The sequence below is a fragment of the Dermacentor variabilis genome, chromosome 3 (genome assembly GCF_050947875.1).
Source record: "Dermacentor variabilis isolate Ectoservices chromosome 3, ASM5094787v1, whole genome shotgun sequence".
NCBI classification, from domain to species: domain Eukaryota; kingdom Metazoa; phylum Arthropoda; class Arachnida; order Ixodida; family Ixodidae; genus Dermacentor; species Dermacentor variabilis.
Genome location: NC_134570.1, coordinates 159,836,464 through 159,861,848, shown reverse-complemented (window position 1 = coordinate 159,861,848; position 25,385 = coordinate 159,836,464). Strand labels below are relative to the sequence as shown.

At 48.4% G+C, this 25,385-nt stretch overlaps 1 protein-coding gene across 1 annotated transcript in view; it reads right to left on the bottom strand.

The window, feature by feature from the left end:
• Window positions 1-2,294: 2,294 nt before the first annotated feature.
• Window positions 2,295-25,385, bottom strand: part of LOC142574850 (cytosolic endo-beta-N-acetylglucosaminidase-like) — a 49,289-nt gene continuing 26,198 nt past the window's right edge. The window contains exons 4-9 of the mRNA XM_075683853.1: window positions 25,033-25,350; window positions 20,845-20,948; window positions 19,851-19,959; window positions 11,891-12,072; window positions 9,031-9,279; window positions 2,295-2,526 (exon numbers count right to left, since the gene is read on the bottom strand). Of these exons, the coding sequence (XP_075539968.1) occupies window positions 2,295-2,526; window positions 9,031-9,279; window positions 11,891-12,072; window positions 19,851-19,959; window positions 20,845-20,948; window positions 25,033-25,350 (1,194 nt within the window). The remainder of the gene's footprint in view (window positions 2,527-9,030; window positions 9,280-11,890; window positions 12,073-19,850; window positions 19,960-20,844; window positions 20,949-25,032; window positions 25,351-25,385) is intronic.

Sequence of the window (25,385 nt, the reverse complement as noted above, 5' to 3'; positions counted from 1 at the left end):
CACAGAACGCGCAATTTCGTCATGCAAGGTTAAACTAATCAAGAAATTTTGCTTCCTGTGGAGATAGGCACAAAGATGACGCGCCAACGCCCGGGCTTCCAGCCCTTACTATGAGATCAGCTTCGATAATCTCCCGCGTAAGTTGTGATCGGTGCTTTTTTTAGCACTTCACACCGATAAAAATTCGGTTTCCATGCACAGTCGCGACAGTGAATTCCTAAGTGTCCCTGTATAACCCGGTGCACATTGTAATTATGTTCTTTTAGCCTTTCATTAAGGCAGCGACCCGTTTGACCTATATATCTCTTTCCGCATGATAGTGGAATTGAATAAACAACCAACGTTTTTCTTTTGTTATGATTTGATACAAGTTCCTATGTATATGGCGCAATATTATCGCTTTTAATATACTTGAAAATTGGCATATGGTCACCTATACAGTACGTCAAACAGAACTGCTAACACAGGAACAATTATAATTTGGCAAAAAGAGATTAAGTGCAGTTTTCATGCTATTGTAATTCTAGTCACTGATTCTACGGCGTTTATACAACCATTCGCTATGAATATAGTTATAAGCTAACACCTCACCGTGTTCAGAACCAACATCGATATTCATACCAGCAGCGATAACCACATATTCATTTATTACTTGCAAAAGGCTGCAGCTTATCCACAAGTGCCAAAAGAAAGCATCGAACCTACCATAAGACACTCAGTAGCAAGCTACAGACAACACGTCCCTGATTTGAACGCATAAGACTTCAATGTCTTCCATCAGGCGAGAAATTTTCCGACAGAGGACATCAAATAGGCTCATTTACCAGCAAGGTAAATGAGTCAATGATCAATATAAATGAGGTAAAACATAATTATACTGCTAAAGTATGGACAATTGGGCGAGTTGGTACCGTAACATATTCTTTGTTTGCAGCGCGAAGTGACAGATGCACACTAGAAGTCTAACGCTCGTCCTGTCTTCTTCTAGTCTGTGTCTGCGTCACTTCGCGCTACAAACCAACAATGTGGAATATAAATACTTGATCGATTACGACAAACAGTGAAAGCGAAATGGAATGTTTCTGAAAAAAAAATTGCAGTTCCACCTGAAAGGCGAAGCACCGATTGCGATAGCAAAAGTGTAGGTAGCTGTACGAAGTAAGGATAGTAGCTTTATCAGCCGTATACACTTGTAAACATTCACTTACTAACTAAATTAACAATGATAGAATGTGTAAGCGAGACTCAATGAGGACCTAGAAAGAAACAGACACACAGAGACAGCGCTGTCTTTGCGTGTCTGCTTCTTTCTAGGTCCTTGTTCAGTCGCGCTTACCTATTTTATCATGGATTCAAACCAACTAGCCCGTCAATGTGTTTCAACTAAATTAACCAGCACGGTGTCACGCGCGCACAGGTAAACACGAACACATCTCGCTCGATGACAGCGGAAACTCTCTGTAAAAACGCTGGAGTAAGGAACCGTGGCAACAGCCGCGAGCCAATTGACCTCCGTGCATCTGTCGCCTAAACGCGAACGAAACGACGAAAGCGCAGCTCATACGAAGCTACTGGCACTGCGTGCACTCTGCAAACATCGCAGATCGCTTTGGAGATGAGGCCCGCGCGGGCGCGCACTTTGGCCACGTCGCAGATTGCTTTCAAGACACACGTGCACCGGCATCGCATCCCTACGGCGTCCGCCAAAAAAAGGCGTCTGCTACGGCGTCCGCGATTCGCGTGGCCAACACCGTAGCGGACGCCGCAGCTCTGTACGAAGCGGCAAGCGAGGAGGAGGACATCGGGCCACCCTGGCAGCCGCTGGAGGAGAACGCCCCTTCTCCCTCGCCTTACCCCACTTGCCTCGCGCACCACAGGAGGGGGTACGCATCCGGGCTGCGTTCCTCGCTTGCGCATGCGAGATTGAACCACGTTCGCCAGCTCCCCTTCACACGCTTCACTTATATGGAACCTCACGGCGACGGCGATGGCAGAAATCCGCCTGGATTCTCCATATAATTGCTATCGCAATAATACTTGCCACTTATAATGAACGTGACCATTTTAATTACTTTGCGTATGGTTTGATAGCGCAGCACATTCTCACTCGCCATTCCATAGCAGGTAAGGCGTCAGAAATGCTTCTCACGTGGTGAAAATTTACTTAGTGCTGTTGAGCCAACAATGGCGTCCCGGTTCGATCTTGGTAAGCTTGTCGCCACAGTCATCCTCGGCCGCAACACGTTTCTTTAGAACTGCGTCGTCGTGCTATATCTCGCGCTGCTGCAGGGCTTTCAAAGGCGCATGATCTTCGCGCTCGGTTGCCCGTCGTCGTCGTCATCGTTGTCGTAATTGATCGTCGTCTCGAGCCCTTCCTCGTTGTCTTCCTCAACCTTGTCCCTGACTTGATCCAGCTGCTCGACGACGAGCTCACCCAGCAGGCAACAGCTGGCGTGGCGTGACTCGAAGGCAGCGCCGATTTCTTGGAGCTTCGCATTGCCGCTCAGATCCCACACGTTGTAGCTCCTGCAAAATACGAGCATTTCTCGTTTTTTTCTTAATGCAGAAGCCTTCTGTGCCCCAGGAGGCGAAAACTCCGGCGTCCGTACAGCGTTAAGATCTGATGGTACTACAGCCCACGTGGCCAAGTGAGGCCGTCACGTGTCCGGCACTGTACCTGCTACGGCTCGCACTGCGAAATTCCACGGTGAAGTTAATGAAGGTTAATTAACTAAGCTGGATTAAGATGTATTACAAGCAATTAAGGTTGGTGCTAGCTAGAGCAAGGTAGATCAAGGTCGATTAAGGTTGGTACGAATTAGAGCAAGGCGAATTAAAGTAAGTTACGGTGGAAGAAAGTGGCTTAATACGGATTAAGGTTGGTACGAAATGGGGCAAGGTGGATTAAGATGGAGGTTTAATTTAAGGTTATAGCTTAGACAAGTATACGTGCTTTCGCCTTCAAATCACGTAAGGATACTCACGTGACTGTCAACTTATTAATGTGTAAGCATTCATAAGCAACTCACCCCAGCAAATCTGTCCGTCCGTAACTCGTAACACAATGTGCTACGTAAGGACAAATTACCGAGGAAACTTATCAATGTAAAGGCAAATCCATAGAAGGATGTCTTCGCCGCCCGCGACTAGGGCCTGGTGCGCCGTCACCTATAGCGATGTGGAATCAGGCTCTCAGGTCACGTAGCGACGTATACAAGGCGCGCGAGTGCGCTGCGAGCGTGCTGCCATCGTTTCCAGAACGTTCCACGGGCGCCGTCACTGACATTTCCCTCCTCCCCCGTCGCCCTTTCTCAGAGCCCTGCCCCGGCGCCGCTGTTTCCCTTTCCCAACGCACTCCGTTTTTCTGTGGGAGTTTTTCTGTGCCACCTTCAAACATAGAGATCTAACGCTTGCGCTTTAACAACTGAATAACTTCGAAATGAAAAACGTTGGCGGTGGTAAGTTTCGAATCTAGGACCCCACGCTCAGATGCCGAGCGTCTTACCTACTGTGCTAACACCGACGCTTGGAGAAGGTGAATGTATCTAAACCTTATGAATGTGTTGTACCAGCGGCACGAAAGAAATGTCAAAAGAAAACCGCTTCTGTGAAGGCTTTGTTGAAAGATTTGGTGAAGGCGGAATGAAAGCTACCTCTAGGACCACATGTAGAGCCGACTTAGAGCCTTGTACACATCAGGAAATTTCTATTTTGGTACAATTTAATGCCAAAGGTGCCACAGCTCCAACGCGTTTCGGTTGTCTCACGATGCCACCTGGTCGCAGGATGCCACTCAAATGCCACCCGTCTCTGAGGGCTCGTGCGCGCGCTTCGCGTCGTACAACACAGACATACGCTGTCAATGAGCTGATAAATATGATAAGGACTGATGAGAGTTTATATGGGTATGATCACGGTTGGTAATGGTTAGACAAGGATTAATAAGGTGCTAAAGAGCGACAAAGGTTATAAATGGTTGGAGCAATTCCGATAAGGGTTGTATCAAGTTCGATAACGTTGATAAGAACCCATAAAATTTGATAATGGTCAGATCATGTGCAATAAGGTTGATAAGGACAGGTAAGGGTTGAGGATCGGATCAATTGCGATAAGGTTGATAAAAACCCATAAGGGTTGATAAGGGTGGGACTAAGTCGGATAAAGTTGCTAATGAGTGATAAGGATTTGTACTAGTCAGGTCAAGTTTGATAAGATTGATAATGACTGATGAGGGTTGATAGGGTCGGATAACGCCGATAATCATCGCTAAGGGCTGATAAGAGGTTATGCGGCTGTGATTAAGTTTAATAAGGGGACAAAATGATAAGTAGTGATACGATGGTGAACCGTCTGCTGCTTCGTCAGTCACGGTAAACGACATACGTTGCGTCGTAGCGTGGAGATGAGCAAGCGGCACAGTGTTTATGAATGCTATGATAACTGCAATGGAATTTCTGCATATCTTTTTCTTTTCTGCGAACAGGTGTGGGCTATGGAACTTGCTGAGTGTTTCCGTCCTTATATTCGAAAAATGTTCGAACATTCTTCATTAAACAAAAAACATGTATCAGATTCGTGCGACCTTACAGAACTACAACCCGATTTCCAGCAAAGCTGCTTCTTTTGTACAGTTGCAACAAAAATTTCACTTGCCTGTAATAAATCACATACTTTAATGTTTGTAGCTTAGCAGGATGCGTTGTTGGCCAAGTTGGTTCATTGTATTTGGAAAGATTGGATGCGCTGAGTATACGATAACAAGGAAGAACACCCGTCTTCCTTGTGATCGTCTACTTAGCGCATCCAATCTTTCCAAATACTTTAAAATGTTGCCCGTATATGACTGGTCCGTTGAAAACGTTGTCTACATATAAAGCTTTCGAGAACTTAAGCTTTTAGCCTCTAGATGGTCGGGATATTATGCGACGTCGTCCTCATGGAAAAAAAGTTAGAGGCAATTGAGTTTCCTTACGTGCATTAAATGCGAAAGCAGTATGACTATTCCGCGCTATACTTTTTCACTTGGTCATGTGCTCAAATTTCGCATAGTCAATTTTTAGGGTGGGTCAGGTCGGTTTTTATGAAGGTCAACTCAGTTTTCGAATTGCGCAAGGTTAATTCCAGGAGTGGGCCACACAAATTTTGGAGGTCGACCAAGTCAATTTTGGGAGTGGGTTAGGTGTTTTGAACGTGGGTCCAATCAATTTTCGAAGTGGGCTGAGATTCTGGGGATGGCCCAACCAAAATTTGGGAGTGGGTCAAGTTAATCTTGTAAGTGGGCCAGGTCCGCGGTGAACCTGGGCTTAGTCAATTTTCAAGTGAGCAAAGTAAATTTTTTGGATGTGAGCCACTTCAATTTTGGGGATAGGCTAAGTCAATGTTTGGAGTGGGCCAGGTTGGTTTTTAACGTGGGTCAACTCAATTTTTGAATTGGACAAAAATAATTTTTTGAGGTGTGCCTCGCGGCATCCCTCCGACGCCGTGGCTGTTCACCTTGGGATTGCGCAGTGCAAGCCGCGGCAGGTCCAGCGCCGGGAACGCGACGTCGCCACTTGGTAACGCGGGTTTTGCAACCATCGAATGCTAACGCTGGACGTTTGTCGGATTTTCCGCTTCATGGGGGTATAATACTTTCGCATTAAAAAAGCTTCAGTGATTGAAGAGAAAATTGCATACATTGTTTAACATCACGCATACAACATAAAGCACAGCATTCGTTTTAATAAGTAACAAGTACAAAACAGGCCTTCAAACCAGGTAATTGATGACAATGCGCTTTTGATAATGCGAAGCACGTGGTGCTCCCCGCATACGTTTCCGGGTAAAGATTGCTGTTGCGCTAGCTAACACGGCGACGGTAGTTTGCGACGTGGGGAGTGACGTCACTAGCCTTTCATATATGGAAGAACCAGCCTAGCAACTTATTTCATTGCTGTTGCAGCACCGCTATGGGTAGGTAAGGCATAGTTAGGACTCCAGAGGAACAACGTGAATACGAGAAGCGGCAACGGAAAAAGAAACGGCAATACGACCCGCGGCGGCCACTGGTCGCATTGCCGTGTAATTCCAGAACAGGGGAAGACCCCACGCCCACATTATCCTGCGGCTGAATTATGCGCCGGAGAAATTCAGCAATAAAGCATACCCTCCTCAGCATACCCTCCTCAGCAATTCAGCATACCCGCCTCAGCAGTTGTAGTGGTGGTTTTCAACAGCTCCGTTAGACATCCACTTCCGCAGGGCCGGGATGGCGAGTCAATTTCTTTACAAACGGCGATAAGTAGTACATATTCCTACACCTTTTTTTTCTCCAGAACATTGGCCATAGAGCCCACACTACCCCCCTTTTTTCCGTGAAATTTCCTCTCCATGGCGTTCACAGTTCTGCCAGAGCAGTGGAATAAATGTGCTTATTCGTAATACACACCGGCAACGCTCCGCATCGCGTGCGTTCTTAATTTACTGCTGTTGTCGTAAGTAGTCCACATATTTTGAACCCCGCTCACAGATTACCCATAACTTGCCCCGAACTTCAGACATATAAAGGAGCTGGGTGCCTTGTTTCGTTCACTTTGGACACCGGGGAAACCTACTGTGAACACCGCAGAACACATAAAAATTGGAGGACTTCAAGAGTGGAACGCGACAGCGATCCCATCGACTCGCCAAGGGGTGTAAGACAATGGGCTACGGCGCAGCGACTACGCGCACCGCATCGGACGCGGTGAGCGTCGAGCAACGCAGCGTTCGGCGCGACAACAAAATGTGCGCCTGAGCAAGCGACGCACGCCTGAGCCTTAGAAACAGCTCTTTTCTAAGGCAACACCGCGTTCACTAGAGGCGCTTTTGTACCGCTTTCAAGCATCGAACTCGTGGCTCAGTGAAATAAAGAAAAAAAAACTCGTGGCTCAGTGGTAACGTCTCCGTCTCACACTCCGGAGACCCTGGTTCGATTCCCATCTTGCAAGTTGTTTTTTATTCATGAAGTGCCTGTTGGGATTTATCGCTCACGGCCAACGACGCCGACGACACCGGCTTTTCTGCGACACGAGCTCCTTAACGCTGTCGCGTTAAAAAAGAAAAGACATGCAGCGCTTCCAAATAGACAAGGAACGCTGTAGTTTCCCAACAAAATGCACCTGACATGACGCTCATTACCACACAAAAGAAATCGAGGACACTTAGGCGCTTGTTATGAGTTGCCAATACGAAAGCATTAATGTCCAATTGAATGGTCCTGAGCGGTACTTCGAGTTATGCTCTGCGAATAATGCACCAGAGCGGTACGTGCAGCCAGAGCCAGTAAGCAACAGCAGCCTGCGGTGCCAGCGTCGCATGCTACTGACGTCCTGCGTGGCTGCAGACCAAGAAAGCAGCAGCGGCCACCAAGGCCGGCAGGTGCGCGCAGCAGCTAAGCCCAGTGGGTGTGAGAGAGAGGCACGGACCGCGCGCCGACTTGCAAGTGCGGCGGTGACGTGACGTCGCGGCGATACCCTCTCCCCTCTCGCAACACATGGCGCGCTATCGAGGCAGCAGGTGTTCCGGTAACAATGTAAACTTGGTGGAACGCAGAGTTATCTCGGGATGCTAGGAAGCATAGATGAAAACGGCGGTATGACACTGTAGAGCCCGCCGACGCCGCAACGAGATGCGCTTTGATCGGCGCTCTCAGCCGGCTGCAAATGAAGAAAAAAATAGACAAGCGTAGCGCGCGCTCGAGGCGCAAGCTTGGCACGCGCAGTGTCACGCAGAGCCTCGCGCAAACCCATCGCCGCAATATTTCTAACGACATCCACGTCTAAACGTGGCAGTGATGAATAGACACCCATATTTCTTGAGTTGCATCTATTGCTGTCCATGTCTACTGTACCGGGTGCTCAAAATTAAGCTTTATGGTTTTCTTAAAGTTAGGCACTCGGAGGCACGCGAAGACCACCTGCGCAAATAAATCATGTGGCCATGGGGTATCGCTGTCAGCTGCCCAATTGACTAAAATTGAATAGTTCACTTTTTATTGACTGCAGTAAGTGTGTATGTTTGCATTGAAAGGTTAGAAGCAGTCGTGTTTCTACAGAGTTTCACTTGGAAGAATTCTCAGATGGCCGCTTCGATCCAGCGACGCCTCCTCGTCTGGTTGTCCTACAACGACCTCCCAAAGCTGCAAAGCAGCTTTTCTCGGGACTAAGTTCAACTAACTCAAACCGTGACGGCCTGCAGATACACTTTCGGGAAGCGTCACACTGGAGTCAGAGACAAAAAGCTCTACGCGCGACACACGAGGGCGGGATGCCAGCCTGTCTGGCGGGTCCGATAGCATGGTCGACGCAAACCGGCGCATCATAATTGGAATGCCACGGCGAGTGGTTGCGCTCGGAGAACGTGACTGATGCTAATTGATGTTCCGAATCTAACAGCCCTCATCACCTTTGGAGTCCAGTGCTTCCCGAATGTGAACGTTCCCTACGGATCTTGCTGACTGAATGTCTGGGCATTCGATTACATTGTATCGAGCCGTCCCCGGATTTCAGCTGCTGCAGGTAAATGCCTTATTGAGAATATTTGCTGCTGTATGTTCTCGCCCTTTAGGAATATAACTCGCGCTTCAAATAGCACGAGACCGCCATTGACGTCACGCATAACACTCCCCAACAACTCGGTTGCTATGGCGTGGCACTGCTAAGAACCAGTTCGTGGATTCAATCTCGGCGACGGCGGCTGTGTTCAGATGGGGCCTAAACGCAAAAAAAAAAACACTGGTGTACAGTCCCATTGGGTGCCTGTAAAACAGCCCCAAGGTGGCCAGAGTTATTCCGGAGACCCCACTATGGCACCCTCATAATCAGATCGTGGTTCTAGAACGTAAAACCAAAGAATTTAATTTTCTATTAGAGTACCAGTTTCTTTTATTCTTTTCTGTTTCCTTGCTTGACATCTTCGCCAATCTCGGCGGATCTCTTTTTTTTTTTTTACGTCAGCCTACCACGAGCAATGATTCAGTGGTTTGAAGTAGCTGGCCCCGCGCATGCGTACCTGGTGATCCAGCGAGATCCGGAAATGTCATCTCCGGCTAAGGAGGTGCAGCTGTCGACGCGCGCCGCACAGTATCTCTGCTCGTCAGGCACTGCGATGCTGAAACCAAGACGAATCTCCCCGGTCTCGCCCTCCGCACTGCGCACCGTCAGCACGATCGCAAAGTCGCATCCGACGAGATCCACGCCGTCAGGCTGGATCGCGTACATAATGTAAAGGGCGCCCAGTGGTACGTCGCATCCAAACAACCTGCACATGTACGGAGAGAGCACGTAAGATGGAAACAAGCAAGACAGCTTCGAGGGCTAGGTGTTGCGTGCTTTTTTTTTTAAGACGCAGAGCGAGCGAGCTACAGACAGGAGCTATCCAGAGGTGGAAAAGTCACTCGTTTAGATTAGTGTATTTAGACACCTCACAGTTCTAATTGTGCGTTAGCGCAGCAAAGAGGATGGGTTGAAAACAAAACAAAAAATGCTGCATAATGCATCGAAGGCAATTGTCCAAAAAGCCTAAGCTTGTGCTTGTTGCTAAGGCATAACTAATGTTAAAGAGCGGGAAAGACGGGACCAACAAGCGTTATGTGATTTCCTCCGCCGGTTCTGCCCGTCGTTCCCGCGTGGTTTCGTGAAGTATGATCATCAAAGTAAATGAACTGTTTATGCGGGACAGCAGAAAGTCTGTTGTGCCCCAACTAGGCAGTGAGTATTTTTTGGGATGCCTAGCCCGAGGCAGCCTCCTTCATCGGCGCCCACGTACGTGGCGAGTCGGCCCGACACTGACCGTGACGGGCAAGCAAGCGGCTTACTTGAAAGCCACAGTTTCCGCCGCCCTCGTGGAAGTGGTAACGAGGGTGAAAAGTAATATGCTGACCCTGACAAGATCACCACCATGGAGAGAAAGGAAACAAGTTGACGGCTTTCGTGTAAGAGGCGTGAACTGTTTCGTTAAAGAATCGCGAACGATATCTGTTTCCAGGTTGCCTCGTCCAAAGGTTGGATATCAGAGACGAAGTTCTGTGAACTCTATGACCCCTCTGATTGGCCGCAACAAGGTCATATAAATCCCCTGTGTAGGGAACTAGGGAAGAACGTTTTAAAAGCGGACCTTCAAAGCGGTGAGAGGTGTGCTGAGTTGTGCTGACGTCTGCAGACATATGTGTCCTGACTACATGCTCACTACTTGTTTCAATGTGTAAATAATGTAAAATAACCCCTTTATATTTCACTCCTACTTCCGAACGTACTCATCCATACGGCACGAGCAATTCCTTGCCGAAACGCTACCCTGAGTCTCAACGTCACCCACTAGCAATAATTCCGTATGAGACAGAAACAAACAGGAAAAGAAAAAAAAAAACGAAAAGAATGTAGCAGGTCCAACGAGTTAAACTTTGTGTGACTGCATAAAGAGACGAAAGATGGGTTCGTGTTTATTCAACGTTGGCATAAAGTGACACGGAAGGCTTTATTCAGGCATTGTGGAGAGGCTATAGTGCAATGACGCGGATGCGCGAAGGCGAGCGCCCGCAAGCAACACAGTGTCGATGTTGCACGCGTCCACCGCTGTGATTAGTTGGCCTATTCGACTAGAAAACAGCCCCGCAGCCCCCACGATCACGAAAATCGGACAGGGTTCGCAAAGAACAGCTTCGCTTTTGAAAGCTGTCTTAGTCCATTGTTTTTTTTATTCCCGTATAAAAGGGCGCGCAACAGTTTTGAAACACGGTATAGGAAAACGTTAGCGATCAGTAGACAAGACTCCCGTCAACGCGTGAGCTAAATATAATACTTCAGCATGCATTATCTCACGTGAAACAACGCTGGCGCCCTCTTGTGGCTTTTCAGGACCATTCTATTACGTCCCGCCTGTGACGTCATGAACTGGCTCGACAACCCATACCCACGTCAGTTACGCCGTAGCGAAAGCTCGCGCACGCCAGCGTTTCCATATATTGTCTACGGGGACGAAAATTTGGAGGACACCTAAGCTTCGCCTTTAAGAGTGAAACGTGGTAGCATTCAAAGATCCATGCGTGCTTCTCAGGCTTTCCGGAAACTGCAGCTATGTAACCGCGATCTTAACGGGGAAACGCTGGCGGCAAACGCCATGCAAGAAGGCGAGCTATCATGGTTCTTTTTGAAGCGAAGCTTATATTGGGGGGGGGGGGGGCAAAAGTTTCGGTGGCGTTGTCGTGGTCACACACACAAGTAAATAAAAAGTAAATCATATAACTTTATTAGTAAATTATATAACAATAAAAAGTAAATTATGTAACTTTTGTCAATGGGGCTGCTGGCAGCGATAATTATCATATCACTTTGTGGCACCCTGGCCACATAACTTATTTGCACAGGTGGGCTTCGCGTGCCTCCAAGTGCCCAATTTTAAGAAAAACAAGAAAGCCTAATTTTGAATACCCTTTATAGCGTGTACGCATGTATACGCCCGTGCAATGTTTAAGCAAGCGTGAAGGTTGTTTACGCGGCGCGCTCGCCCTGCAACCGCACCTTTGTCGCACACCGGCAACATTTGTCAAATGCTGACCTGGAATGTTTATCGTAAGTGCACCGTATTGAAATACACTGCTTGAATGCTAGTCGCATTAACGTTGACAGTCACCCTGGGAGGGGTTCCACCGGAATTCTTTTCCTCGTCCACTTTTCGGGCTGCTGCTTTAGGGTCGCTTGTTTACAACCCGTTGCTTCCACTTCAAGTTTCGTGCGAATATGCAGGTGAGCGTATCCAGAGCGACTTAGATCGGGTGTGCCGCCCTCCGAGACCACCGCCGATTTTAGCCGAGTGAGTCAGCACTCAATCAAATCTGTGTTTGAGGCACTGACATGAGTCATGTCTTTCGTACCTGAAGTAAGGCCTGACGTCCTCATTGTTAGGTTCAAACTGCAGGCGCAGGCATCCGCCGCCGTTGTAGGCGCTGTTCGTGGTCACGGTCGCTGAGCCGCAGCCGAAGCACACTGCCGTGCCCTGGTCGCGAGGCTGCAGCTGCTGCTTGGCCAGGTTGTACCAAGGCGTGGTAGACACAATCTGCATAAGTGGTTCTCCCGCCTTGTGAGGTAACATCGAATGACGGAGTGTAGCGAAAGCTCAGAGTAGAAAGAGACGTTATTATAGGACGGGGGACATCTTCCTTATTTATTTCAATCACCGGGCGTTAATTTTTTATCTCCCTCTGGCTAAATTGTTTATGAGTATAGTAACGTGTGTTGGTGAGCTGGTTGGTACATGACTTCGAAACAGAAGGGTACATGACTTAACAGAAGGGCGCTAGACGGAGCGCCGAATACCACCTGAACGTTTAATTCATGAGAGGATGCTTTCAAACCTTAGAGAAGGAGGAAAAGGAAGAAAAGAAACAACATATAATGAAGAAACAAAAAGTTACCGCCCCTTCTAGTCCGTGAAGATGGTCGAACAACGGAGCTGTGTTAATTACACCGAGTGCCGCACCATGCAAGTCAAACTTCGCAAGCAGTCTATATTGTAAATGTTTTGTTTCACCATTCTTTTACCTCAGTTTTCGCTTTCCCGTGCTTCGCGTGATGAGCATGCTTTAGGAGTGATTTTCTTGCGGTTCTCCAAGTGTTCTTTATTTTTTTGCGCGTGAGGTTTCTGTCTTTGTTTTAACGTGCTCGGTGTGCTCCTCCACCCATCGGGAGCGCACTTCGGGATCGACCTCCCGGCGCTGCAGTTTAAACTCGGGCATCTCTGGCGCGCAGCTCAGGGTCAGCCCGACGGCGATGAGCCCGTTCACGAGCCAACCCTCGCTGACGCTCGCGGTAAGCGTCTTCTTCCTCAGGAGCACACACTACTCGTGGTCTTTGCATAGTTGCAGCTGGGATGGAATGTGCGCAGCCAATGATCCAAAGCGCAAGGTTGCTTGCGTTCGATGTCTCGAGTTTGCTCGGTGGCGTGGTTAGTAGCATCCGCCCGGTATTGGCGTATGCGATTCTTCAAAATTTAATTGCTTCAAAATGAAATCTCTCTGTCACGTACAATAACGAAGCGCTCGTACCCCCTTAAGCAGTGGCTCATAGCCCCGTAAATGTGGCCATCCCATTAAGATCATAGAAGTGAAATTCTGTGCTGTAACGACAAGCGTCAACGGATCTGCAGGTGTGGAAGACGACGACGACGCATGCGAGAGTAGTGGCACGAGCGCGTTGGCGCAGTAACGCCAAGCGACGCCAATGAATGAATAACTTTATTTGACAGGATTAAAACTCTGTAGGACATGGGGGGGGGGGGGGAGGTGACAGACACATCCAGTCGCGGTAGTGCTAAATGAGCCAGCTACGGAAGATGACGACGACGACGCTCGAGCCCTTACTGATGATGGTAGTTTTAGCGAAGTCCGACAACGACTGCACAGGGTCCGCATAAACCGCTTCGCCGTAAAGCTAAATACCGTAAAATCAAACTAGAAACTAAAAAAAAAACAATTTGGAGGATGTTTAAGCTTAGCCTTTAAGAGTAGAACGCGATAGCATTCAAAGACCCCTGATTGCTTTTCATGCTTCCCGGGAATTGAAACTTATGTAACCGTAACGTTAACCGGGAAGAGAGAGAGAGACAAAAGGGAAGGAAAGACAGGGAGGTTAGCCAGTGTAAATACCGGTTGGCTACCCTGTGCTGGGGAAAGGGGTAAAGGGAATAAAAGGAGAAGTATGAGAGAAAAAGAAACAAGAAAAATGCACGCAGTAACGCGATGTTACGCGCAACAATAGTCAAAAGCGGTCGCACAATTCACATGTCCTTAAAAACTTGAGCAAAGCCCTTAAGGCCTTGAGTGCCGAAACCCGTCTGGACCAGTGTCCTAGAACTTTCTCTTCTCTGAAGGGGCGATTGTCCAGTTTTTCGAGCGCGGTCACGAGCACTTTTTCTGGCCCATTGTAAGGTGGACAGTCAGAGAGGAGGTGCGCGATCGTCTCTTCGCAGCCGCAGGTGTCACAAGCAGGACTGTCGGCCATTACAATGCGGAAGGAATAGGAGGAGTTCGTGGATGCCACGCCGAGCCATAGGTGGCACAGAAGTGTTGCTTCCGCTCGTGGCAACTCTGGTGGAAGGAAGACGGAGTTGCAAACTTGGATCCAATCTGTGAAGACGTGTGTTCCACTGAGTTAGCGTAAGCTCGCGTGCGAGGGAGCGAAGATTAGTGGCTGCATGTGTTCTTGACAACGGTATGGGTAAAATCTGTGCACCGTGATGGGCCGACTGGGCAGCGTCATCAGCACTGTCATTTCCCGAAATTCCGCAGTGACCCGGTATCCACTGGTAGATGATGTTGTGTCCCTTGTCGATTGCCTAATGGTGGAGTAGTCGGGTGTCTGGAACTAATTGCACATTTGGTCCGCGGTTGAAAGGGGACAGCAGACACTGGAGAGCCTTTGAATCACAAAAGACGTGATTTTGGACCAATAAACTCTAGAGCAGCACGGATAGCTGCGAGTTCTGCAGCCGTCGACGATGTGACGTGAGACGTCTCCAATTTGATAGTGACAGAGTTTACCGGGAAACGTTGGTAGTAAACGCTACGCACGAAGGCAAGCTTTGTGGTAGAAACGGGGCCTCTTGCGTGGGTCGATATCCTGCTATTGTTTCGCACTTTTAATGTTTTATTCGGAGAAGAGCTAACATAAAAGATACTCGCTTTCGGTGTTTTACAGCCAAGCTATATATGGCTGGGATTCTGTGCATTTTTTGTTCTGTGTGAACAAAATCTATCATCATCAATAGCTCATACCCCCGTAAACATTCATACTCCCGTAAGCAAGCAAATATTGCAATGACTCTTAGTCCCGTGAAGTTCACGGCTACTGACTTTGCGTGAATTAGCTGCGGTTACACTACCCCTGTTGTAGTTGATTTCAATGTGGATGTGTCGGCACCGAAAAGGGAGTGGTTTACGCGTTCCATGCGGCAGACATATCCCTCGCGATGCCACACCGATCCGGCCCAACCGGCCACCCAGCGGCGTACGTGCATCGATTTGACATTATCAAAGAATGTGATTGCAGGTGCGAGTGAAATAATGACCACCGATCAAGGAGATAAATGAGTGTGCGTATCTTTCGTCACAATGACCAAACAGCAAAACAATAAATGAGTTCGTACCCTTGTTGAACATTGTGTGTTACCTCCATGTCGTGTGCTAAACAGCTTCGCTGGTCAGCCACCTTCACACAGTGGAATGGCTCGCGATCTTTTTTTTTTTTCATTACATTTGTGTATGGGCTGCCGTTCTCAAAATTCCGAGGAATAACTTTGTAAGAAATGAAGGACGAGGTATGAGCAACTTTGCTGGTAGAAGAGTGGTTGAGTGTGCATGGTTCTGAATTTGGTTGGAAATTCATTTTTGCTGAAGCGACGTCCGACGCCGGAAGCTGGATTTTCTGCGACATGAGGCCTTTAACGCTATCGCGTTTATAATACCGAGCTGCCAAAGTTCGACGTGCAATGCTTGCCTTAATCGCACAGGTTAAGCTCTTTCTTACCCAACAGATTGGACGCCGGTACATATGACACCGCGCTGCGATGAATAGCAAAGGCTTCGAAGATTTCCCTTCCTCACTACTAACCATCAGTCCTCAGGATGCGCGCTTTCACAAGTCGGTTCGCCCTCTCACTTAGCACAGTGCATGGCTATATTGGTACCAGTTCTTGCTCGCGCAGTCAGTCGCTCCCACAATTCCCAGTTTTTCCAATGCATAGCCGACCACGCGATTGCGGCACCTCGTTCGTCACATTTGTTTCGCACGGAGTAAGTTGCGGTAAGTCGCTCTTGTCGCCAGTCGGACGGAGCGCGCTGGCACCATTAACCATTCGGAATAGCATTCCAAGTTTTTTCTTCGCTGTGAAAACTACCCTGACACCGGCTCGTCCCGCTGCGTTCTCTAGTTTGTGCGAAACGCAAGGAATATATGTGATTACTTCAAGCTTTGACATCTCAATTTGATTTCATTAGCTGGCGAACACTGCGTAAACAGTGCAGAGTGTCTCTGCGATGCTGCTGACGAAGTAGTCGGTGTACACGGCCACCAAGAGTCACTGTACCTGGGCGTTGAAGCTGGGAAAAACTTGATGAAGACAAGAACGAAGCATAATAATAATAGTTGGGGTTTTACGTGCCAAAACCACTTTCTGATTATGAGGCACGCCGTAGTGGAGGACTCCGGAAATTTTGACCACCTGGGGTTCTTTAACGTGCACCTAAATCTAAGCACACGGGTGTTTTCGCCCCCATCGAAATGCGGCCGCCGTGGCCGGGATTCGATCCCGCGACCTCGTGCTCAGCAGCCCAACACCATAGCCACTGAGCAACCACGGCGGGTTAAGAACGAAGCATGCTGTTCTTTAAGGCAACAGACGTAATGGCATGTTTCACTAGCTTGGAACGCCTCGATGAAAAAAAAAATGCAAGAGGCGCTTCTGCGATTGAGGTTCGTGCATCCAGCTCAGGTGATGCGGTTGAAGTGTGAACACAAGGTCTATAAATCGGAATTGTCCTTTTTCCAGAAGTTCCCTGGTCAGCGCAAGTACAGTAAAGGAAGAACAAAAAACACTAAAATTGTTGCGAACTATTCACAGAGGCGGCGTCTAGTGTCTAGTGCAACTAAATGCAGTTGTGATTTAGCGGTAAATGCGAGAAAGATACGTCAGCATTACCTTGCACCTACTTAGGTCCCGTATTCATAACATTCAGAGACAGAAAGAGAGCGGTTTGGATCAGAGCGCGAAGGGTCTAGACGTTATTCTAATTGACAATAAGAGAAAAAATTACCGACGATTACGTTACTTCCTAATGCGAAATTTGAGCGCAGCAAATAAGCTGTTTCACCTTTTGGATAGATTGAGGCAAAGAAATCGAGCAACACATGTATGCGCTATCACAGAATTTTTTTTTTATTTTTCACACGTATTCCTTTAACAAAGACTCCACTAACAGTTCTTGACAGTCATGAAGGAAGCTTTGTGGTCGGAGAAATAGACTGATATATGTTCGACTTGGTACACCAATGCTTGATTCTCAAAGACGACATCTATACAAGTGCCTCGCGAGGTTGTCACAGCCGTGGGGGAAGCAGAGGCTAAGCGCCGCCGCCGAGAAGACCCTGCCGTTCGCGCCGCCGAAGCGGAGGCTCATTGCCGCCGTCGAGAGCAACCAGCAGTAAGCGAGGCTGAAGCAGAAGCTCATCGCCGCCGCCGAGAAGACCCTGCAGTTCGCGCCGCCGAAGCGGAGGCTCATCGCCGCCGTCGAGAGCAACCAGCAGTAAGCGGAAGCGGAGGGGGGCGGCGTGTACACCCAGCGGCAAACGATGGGGGCAGAAGCGCGCGCAGCAAGCGGACAACACGATAAAGGGAGGAGGGAAGAGATAGCAGCGACTGACTGATGCCTTTGACTGATACTCTTTCTGCATGGCGGCGACGGTGTTCTATGCAGTCACGTTATCTTGACTCTCTAGCGGCGTCAGCGGCATCCAGCGGTATCAGTCGGTCGCTGCTAGTGCTGGGGGGATGAAAGGGGGGCGGAGCTGGTTACGAGGCCGACGACGACGCCGACGCCGACGACGACGCGAAACCCAGGAACGGACGCCAAAGAGCTGCGCTCTAAAAAATGGCGCTGCGCAGGTCATGTAATGCACAGATTAGATAACTGTTGGGCCATTAAGGTGACAGAATGGGTACCAAGAGAAGGGAAGCGCAGTAGAGGACAGCGGAAGACTAGGTGGTCCAACGAAATTAGGAAATTTGCGGGTGCTAGTTGGAATCGGTTGGCGCAGGACAGGGGCAATTGGATATCGCCAGGCTTTCATCCTGCAGTGGACATAAAATAGGATGATGATGATGATGATGATGATGATGATGATGATGATCCATGGTGGAAAACGCGTTCACCACATTGTATTGCTGAGGAGCTCACTCAACACACGTCCTGACCCATCGAAAAGAGAAGTGCAGCTAATGGCGGTCCGGAGCATTATATATATATATATATATATATATATATATATATATATATATATATATATATATATATATATATATATATATATATATATATATATATATTCCCGACGCAAGTTCCAATAACCTAGCGCAAGACAGGGGTGATTGGAAATAGAGCGATGGGAGGGACCTTCCTCCACACAAGCGGCCATAAATATAACCTGAGAAAAATCAGGAGCCATTCCATTCTGTGAAGGTGGATGACTAGCGAAGCTGTGTAGCGTGTGTAGCGTGTGTGTGTGTGCGTGCGTGTGCGTGTGCGTGTGCGTGTGTGCGTGTGCGTGTGTGTGTGCGTGTGTGTGTGCGTGTGTGTGTGCGTGTGTGTGTGTGTGTGTGTGCGTGTGTGTGTGCGTGTGTATGTGCGTGTGTGTGTGCGTGTGTGCGTGTGTGTGTGTGCGTGTGTGTGTGCGTGCGTGTGTGTGTGTTTACACCAGCTTCCCTCACTTCACACATGTGCACTTTTTGCCACTTTGCCACTCCTAATGTGGACACAATAATTAAGGTAGTCATGCACATAACAAAAAAATTTGGTGCCGTCACCCATACGATCCTCCGCCTCCAAAATGTTGCCATAGCTTGCCAGAAGCGGGCCGTAGAGAACGAGGGTAAAGAAAGACCCGATGCACATGACTTCCTTTTGAACAAATGATCTCTCGATGTGCCCAGTAAGTAACATGTGCGGTTAAAGAAGCCCTGACAGATTATTTTGAATCAAACGTCTTTCCTTAATAATAATAATCATATTTGGGGTTTTACGTGCCAAAACCACTTTCTGATTATGAGGCACGCCGTAGTGGAGGACTCCGGAAATTTCGACCACCTGGGGTTCTTTAACGTGCACCTAAATCTAAGCACACGGGTGTTTTCGCATTTCGCCCCCATTGAAATGCGGCCGCCGTGGCCAAACGTCTTTCCTTCTGTCAGCATTGGGTGTCACTTGCTAAAAGCGCATGTAACGAAAACGTGTTATACTGTTATCACGTATATATTTGCGACCCTACCATATACCCACGCGCCTTTCGTATCGCAGTGTTGGGGAAAGCAGTCGTCATTAGATCCCACATGTGTCGCGTGCACAGATGGCGCCTTTGTCACGCCACGCACGACGCAGTCGTAGATAAAATTTAGCCTCGTGCTCGGCGTTACATATTTCCATCCGAACGTGAGTGCCTCGCGTTTGCGGAAGCTAACTCAGCCATAGTACGTATATACTATGGAACTGGACTCATCAGGAGTTGTAACGCTTGAAAGTTTGCAATTTGTTGCACAAGTTTGACGGCTGCTTGGCTATGGTATCCCCAGAAATGGCTTCGAAAGGCTCCGGCAACAGGACAGAAGGATGCAAATTCGCGCCCACCACATTTGATCCGACGAGCCCACTGCGAATAGTCAGCGAGCATGATTTTCAAGATTGGACCCTAGAACCCCCACTAGTTGTACCGTAAGTTAAGCGTGAAAGGCTCGCTTGTTTGTTTGTTTGTTTGTTTGTTTGTTTGTTTGTTTGTTTGTTTGTTTGTTTGTTTGTTTGTTTGTTTGTTTGTTTGTTTGTTTGTTTGTTTGTACCCTAGCATCCATACACCCTCGGAAGCACGCACGAGGCGTTTCATGTACCGCACTGTGGCTGCGTCCGCGAAAGAGCCTGACTTATTTTTAAGCAGTCCCACGCATGTCATCCAGCCCAATGTTCGCTGTTAGGTGTTCCCTGTTGGCGCTGCTATAGTGTTTCCCAATGCAACGCCTAAAAAGCACATCAGCATACCTCGCCCATGACACATAGTAGAGCGTCCTAATATGCTCACCTCGCCAGCCTCGTACAGTTTTTCTCCGAATCCCTGACAGAAACTGGTCTTTAGTGGTAACGTAACCACACGCCAGTCGTTGCACAGCTTGTCGGGAAAGTCCCAAAACCTGCGCGTGGAACAACCAGTTGAAGTGGTCACACATACGTCCTTCGGACGGTGCGTCGAAAAGATGGCTACTCAGATGTGAGAACGTATTGGAAACGGGTATTTCTGAGGCTAGCTTATCAAACGATGAAGACGTCGACGTAAGGAACTCGCTAGTTTTCTGCTGTGTTTGGGCAAACTGGCGAACGAAGGAAAAGGGGAACACGCGGCAGCTGCAGACCGGATCCTCGTGTCGAGTAGCCATCTCAGTAAAGCTGTTGTTTTGCTCTGGTGCGCGGCAACATGAATGCGAAGCTTTCTTTGCCTACCGCCCTGGATTTGGTGTAGCTGCTTCTCCTGTGTTGGTCGGCATCTTGGTGGATATATATACATACGAAGGTTATCTTTGTGGCGAATGAAAGTACGTGCCAGCGAACAGGCCTCTGTTACCCTCTATGCAGACCGACCAAGTTTAGTGCCAGTAAGCGCACCTCTGTTCTGCATTATGAACAATTAGTTCCTATATAAAATTTGAATACACAGCATATTGTCGGCTTATAAGTATCAAAATCGCACGGACCTCTCAATAGAATAGCGAATTATACAAAATGGATTGTTTTATTTACTTCATTTTCCTTTATTCAGCCACTGAGCATGGGCCACTAGGCAGAAGAGGTACATAATTTCATAATGTAGATAAGTATACATACGAGTTGTGTCACGAAACGCTCTTCAAATTGGATGAGATTAGGGATTATGAAATAGCTGGTTTCCTCTTCGTTGCTCTAATCACAGAAGCATACATTTCAAAATGCCAGAATTACCAGTTTTGGTATTTCACACCATATAATGACGTGTCTATAGCATTCTCGGCTCTGCAACAATACCAGCCACCACTGAAACTCACCGACACTGGTTATCGACGAACTTGTTCTTGTCCTGTTTTTCGTAGACCCAACCGGCGGCGAAGATGCCAGCCGACAAGCCATGCTTGCGAGCCTGCGCGACGGCCTGAAAGAAATTCAGGCCGTCACCACATAATCATCCGTGGGATTCCGGCGTGAGACACCAATGGGGCAGGCCGCAAGCTGTGGTCATAACTCCCGTCCGAAGGGAGGGCATTCGGCAAGCGCCGTGAGGCTACTGACCACCACGTGCGTCCGCCGCCACGCGCACGTGCACAAACAATATATCCCCTAGTGAAACAGACGGTCTCAACAATATCATGGCCGCAGCTTAGGAACAGCTTCAGGACAGCTCGGCGCTTGGCAAAATAAACGTGCGTTGGCTTGACTTGCGCATACGACCCTTCACGCGGGCGAAGGAAGCGGATCCTGTATCACGGTGTGTTGATCGCGATCGTGGCCTCCGAGATCGCAAGGCGCGTACGAACCTAAAAAATACGGAACCGCGTGCCTCCCAATCTTAGATGCCACGTATGGGCTCCGTTTTCCTTACGATTATCTGTAAAGGGGAGCGTCGCGTGGTTGGGCTGCTGTGCTGTTGCAGTTTTGCTACCTTTAGTGCACCGCCTATAAAGACCCTACTAAGGAGCAAGGATGGCTGAAGATCGCGACTGCGACTTTACCTATATTCGGAAGCCAGATCGCTACTTCAGCGGTTACAGCTGCGGGAAAGGCGCCGGCCTCTGCGATAGCGGGCGTGTTCACTACGTTACCGGAGTTTGGCACATCATCATCATCATCATCATCATCATCATCATCATCAGCCTGGGTACGCCCACTGCAGGGCAAAGGCCTCTCCCATACTTCTCCAGCAACCCCGGTCATGTACTAATTGTGGCCATGCCATGCCTGCAAACTTCTTAATCTCATCCGCCCACCTAACTTACTGCCGCCCCCTGCTACGCTTCTTTTCCCTTGGAATCCAGTCCGTAACCCTTAATGACCATCGGTTATCTTTCCACCTCATTACATGTCCTGCCCATGCCCATTTCTTTTTCTTGATCTCAACTAAGATGTCATTAATTGCGTTTGTTCCCTCGCCCTAATCTGCTCTTTTCTTATCCCTTAACGTTAAACCTATCATTCATCTTTCCATAGCTCGTTGCGTCGTCCTCAATTTAAGCAGAGCCCTTTTCGTAAGCCTCCAGGTTTCTGGCACCGTAGGTGATTACTGGCATGTCAACAGCTTAAGTATTATTAAGATCACAAATGAGAACATTTATGCGTTCATATACATGCATTGCGTTCATTTAAATGCGTTCATGCAAATGCATGAAAGTCATTAAGCTATTAGAACTGATGCATTATTTTGCTGCACGAACGTGATGCACTGCTTCACTACTGCAAAAATAAATGCCCTACGGTAAACCAAACTGAACAGCAAGAACATTTGGAACCAGTACGAAATATGGGTGAATTATCATGCTTGCAACTGTTTAATACATTAAATTCTCTACTTTCACTTCATTTTACCAAAGGATTATTCGGTTTTGTGGAAGAAGTTCCCCGGCGTACTCGAAAAAAACCTTTATATGTATATTGATAAGGCTACTCCGTCGCCTACGACCACGGCTACAATAAGATGAAAAATGAGACGCGCGTTCCGATATCGCTCATTCTTTCCTGATTGTGGGTGTATAACGACAGCCTCGCAAGTAAAGGTTTATTTAGGAAACAGCAACTGGAGATCCTGACTGCCCATATGTAATGCAGGATCTAGTTCGTTAACTTAGCCCCGCCTGTAAGGTAATGAGACGGACATTATATAACGATGCAAGCAGCGGTGTTAAACGACTCACCGTTACTGCCGCTGTCAGCCGCAGCAAAATCCAGCTCCCGTTTCGATGCAGACGTGTTCCGAATGGCTCACGACCGAAACCCAACTGCCGGGCTTACGTGTCCGCTTGCAAACACGTAACTTTACCCCAAGTTAAATAACGCGAGACTTCGAAGCGCAAGAAACTAGTTTTAGAAACAAAGAAGCGACCAGTCTGAGTGTACGAACGAATGGATTCGTGCCGCCGTGCTCTCGAAAATACCGGTAAAAATTTTAAATCCAAGTCAGAGGTCACGTGAAAGATCGATGATGCTGAACGCTATTTGCGTTCATAATGAAGAAACAATAAACTTACTAACAAAGAGTACAATATCTAATTAGCAATGATAATGTTGCCCTGTTTTTTAGGTAACAAAGATGCTTCGGTAATTGTAAGAGAAAGTTTGTAAGATAAAATTGCGCTTATTACGACGCCTCTACCGGGCAATGTTGGAACTAACGTAAGCATCCCGAAGTTATTCTACTACGCTGGTTTCGTTAGCAGCGGCGCGTGGTCGATTTTTTCGCCCTCTGTGGCCATTTGTTGAACTTGACAGTGTGCTACCCCTGTCTATATGACGAGAAGAGCGATCTTTTTTCCAGCGTTCATGTTGCTACGGAATAGAAGAAATACTCACAAAACTTGCATCATACATCTGGAAACTGCGAGAGAGAGCATAGAGCACGGAGGAAGGAAACTCAGGAGAGGCCCTGACGTCACTCTTTGAAGCTAAAGTGAAGCCGGAAGTTGGCGTTGCTCCGCCTAGCGGGCCAGCTCTCCTCTCTTGTTTAGATTTCTCACGAAACCACGCCGCGCTGCGCGCAACCGTGCTGCTCGGACGCGCGCACTCCGCAGCAATACTAAACAATCGTGAGCACGTGAGCATGATTCCCCCGAAGAGGGCAAAATTTCCCGCGGATATTCCTTCGTCAGCTGCCATTGCCGTGGCGCGGTACATTGCGTTCAGCGTTCTATGCGCGTTCATTTCACGAACTTTAGTTCCTCCTGTCCCACAGCAACATCCGGTAGAGCACGGTCCAGATAACGCAGCGCAACAAAACACGGAGACCAACGCAAACCTGCCCGCACGGCGCCTTTGCCACGGTGCGAAACCTACGGAGCAACACGTGTGAGCGCACAGAACAATAACAAAGCCGCCATTGTGGCCAGAAAGGCGTGGCCGCTACAGCAAGGAAATAAAAAAACAGCAAAAGAGAGGAGAACCTACCGCGTCACTTCCTCCACACTTTTCAACTAGCGCGCAGAGGGAGTAGGGCCTCTCCTCAGTTTCCTTCCTCCATGGGATGAGAGAGCATCATTTGTTACAACGCTTGTGCCAACGGCTAGATGCATGTGAGCTCGACTGTCTCTTACTGTCGTGCCGCGCAACCGTTACGAAAAATTTGTTTGCAGTGCCTAAAGCATACCGTACGCAAGCGAACAGAAGGCGAACATGGTCTTAGCCTTGGGAGTGGCACGGGGCGACAAGAGGTGTCAGTTTACAGTTCTTCCTTTTGTGACAACCGGCGTATTTCACACGACGTTATCAAGCTTGTTATAACGCGTGTTTGCTTTTTGGGGTCTTGGTCCCAAATTCGAAGTCATGAGCTTGCCATTTTTCCCCCACATGCTTTCTGCTAGCGTGAGAGTGCAATTATCACCGCATAAACGGGAGCCGCGCTGTATTTCAACTGCCGCTCGAACCCACTAGCGTTTATCTCGGAACCAAGCACAACGCGAAGCTCTGTCGTGGGCAGCACGAACGGCGCGAAGCGAGCGATGTTTTTAGGAATCGTGGCGCATTCGGGCGCACAGAGCGCACTGTCACGTGGTTTTTCTTTTTCAACTCCGCGGGCTTTCGTTTTTCCCAAATAAAAACGGCCACGCTAAGTCTATCTCGTCGGAAGTGCCTGGGTTGAGCAATATTTGTGGAGCTCCACAACTTTCCTATTGATGCCTGAGCGTTTCAAGCTATATTTACAAAGTTAATTATTTCGGCTAATTACTAAAAAAGACGAGCAAAAGATATGGTACTGTAAGTTCAGATAAACGGTAACGACATGCATGCGATTTCTGTTCTGAAGAACGCATAGTTTTTTTTTTTTTTTTTTTCAATATCTTGGTCCAAGCTAGCTCGGACACCCTATATATGCCTGCGTTCCCAAGTTGGCACAGAGCCCTCCAGGCGAATTCCGTAGACGCCGGAGCCAAACTTGCCTCCCTAGATAGGAAACCGCGTGGTTTGAAGGCCTCCGAGACTCGGCAACGCGCATGCGCTGGAGAAGTCGAAGGGCATGTCCCAAAGCAGCTTACCTGATGCGTTTCAAAGCCTCCGGCGTAGTTCGTGCGTCTCGCGAACACGTCGATGCCGACGTAGACGTCGCTCTTTCGGTCGCGGGCAAACCTCGCCGAGTACTCGAGCATCTCTTCGTTCCACTCGCAGTTGAGGAAGATGCCGTCGCACATATCGAAGAACACGTGGTTCTTGCAGTTGAGCTTGTTCTGTTTGCATAACTTGCCGCCTCGCGTGAGGCTGTCGTACCAGATGACCATGGAACCAGGAACGGCGCTGTGCGTCTCTTCCGTCAACAAGCGGAGGAGGTCTTTCACGAATGGCATGCAGCACCTATCCTGTACGCGTGTTCAATCGCAACAGAAAAGAAAGA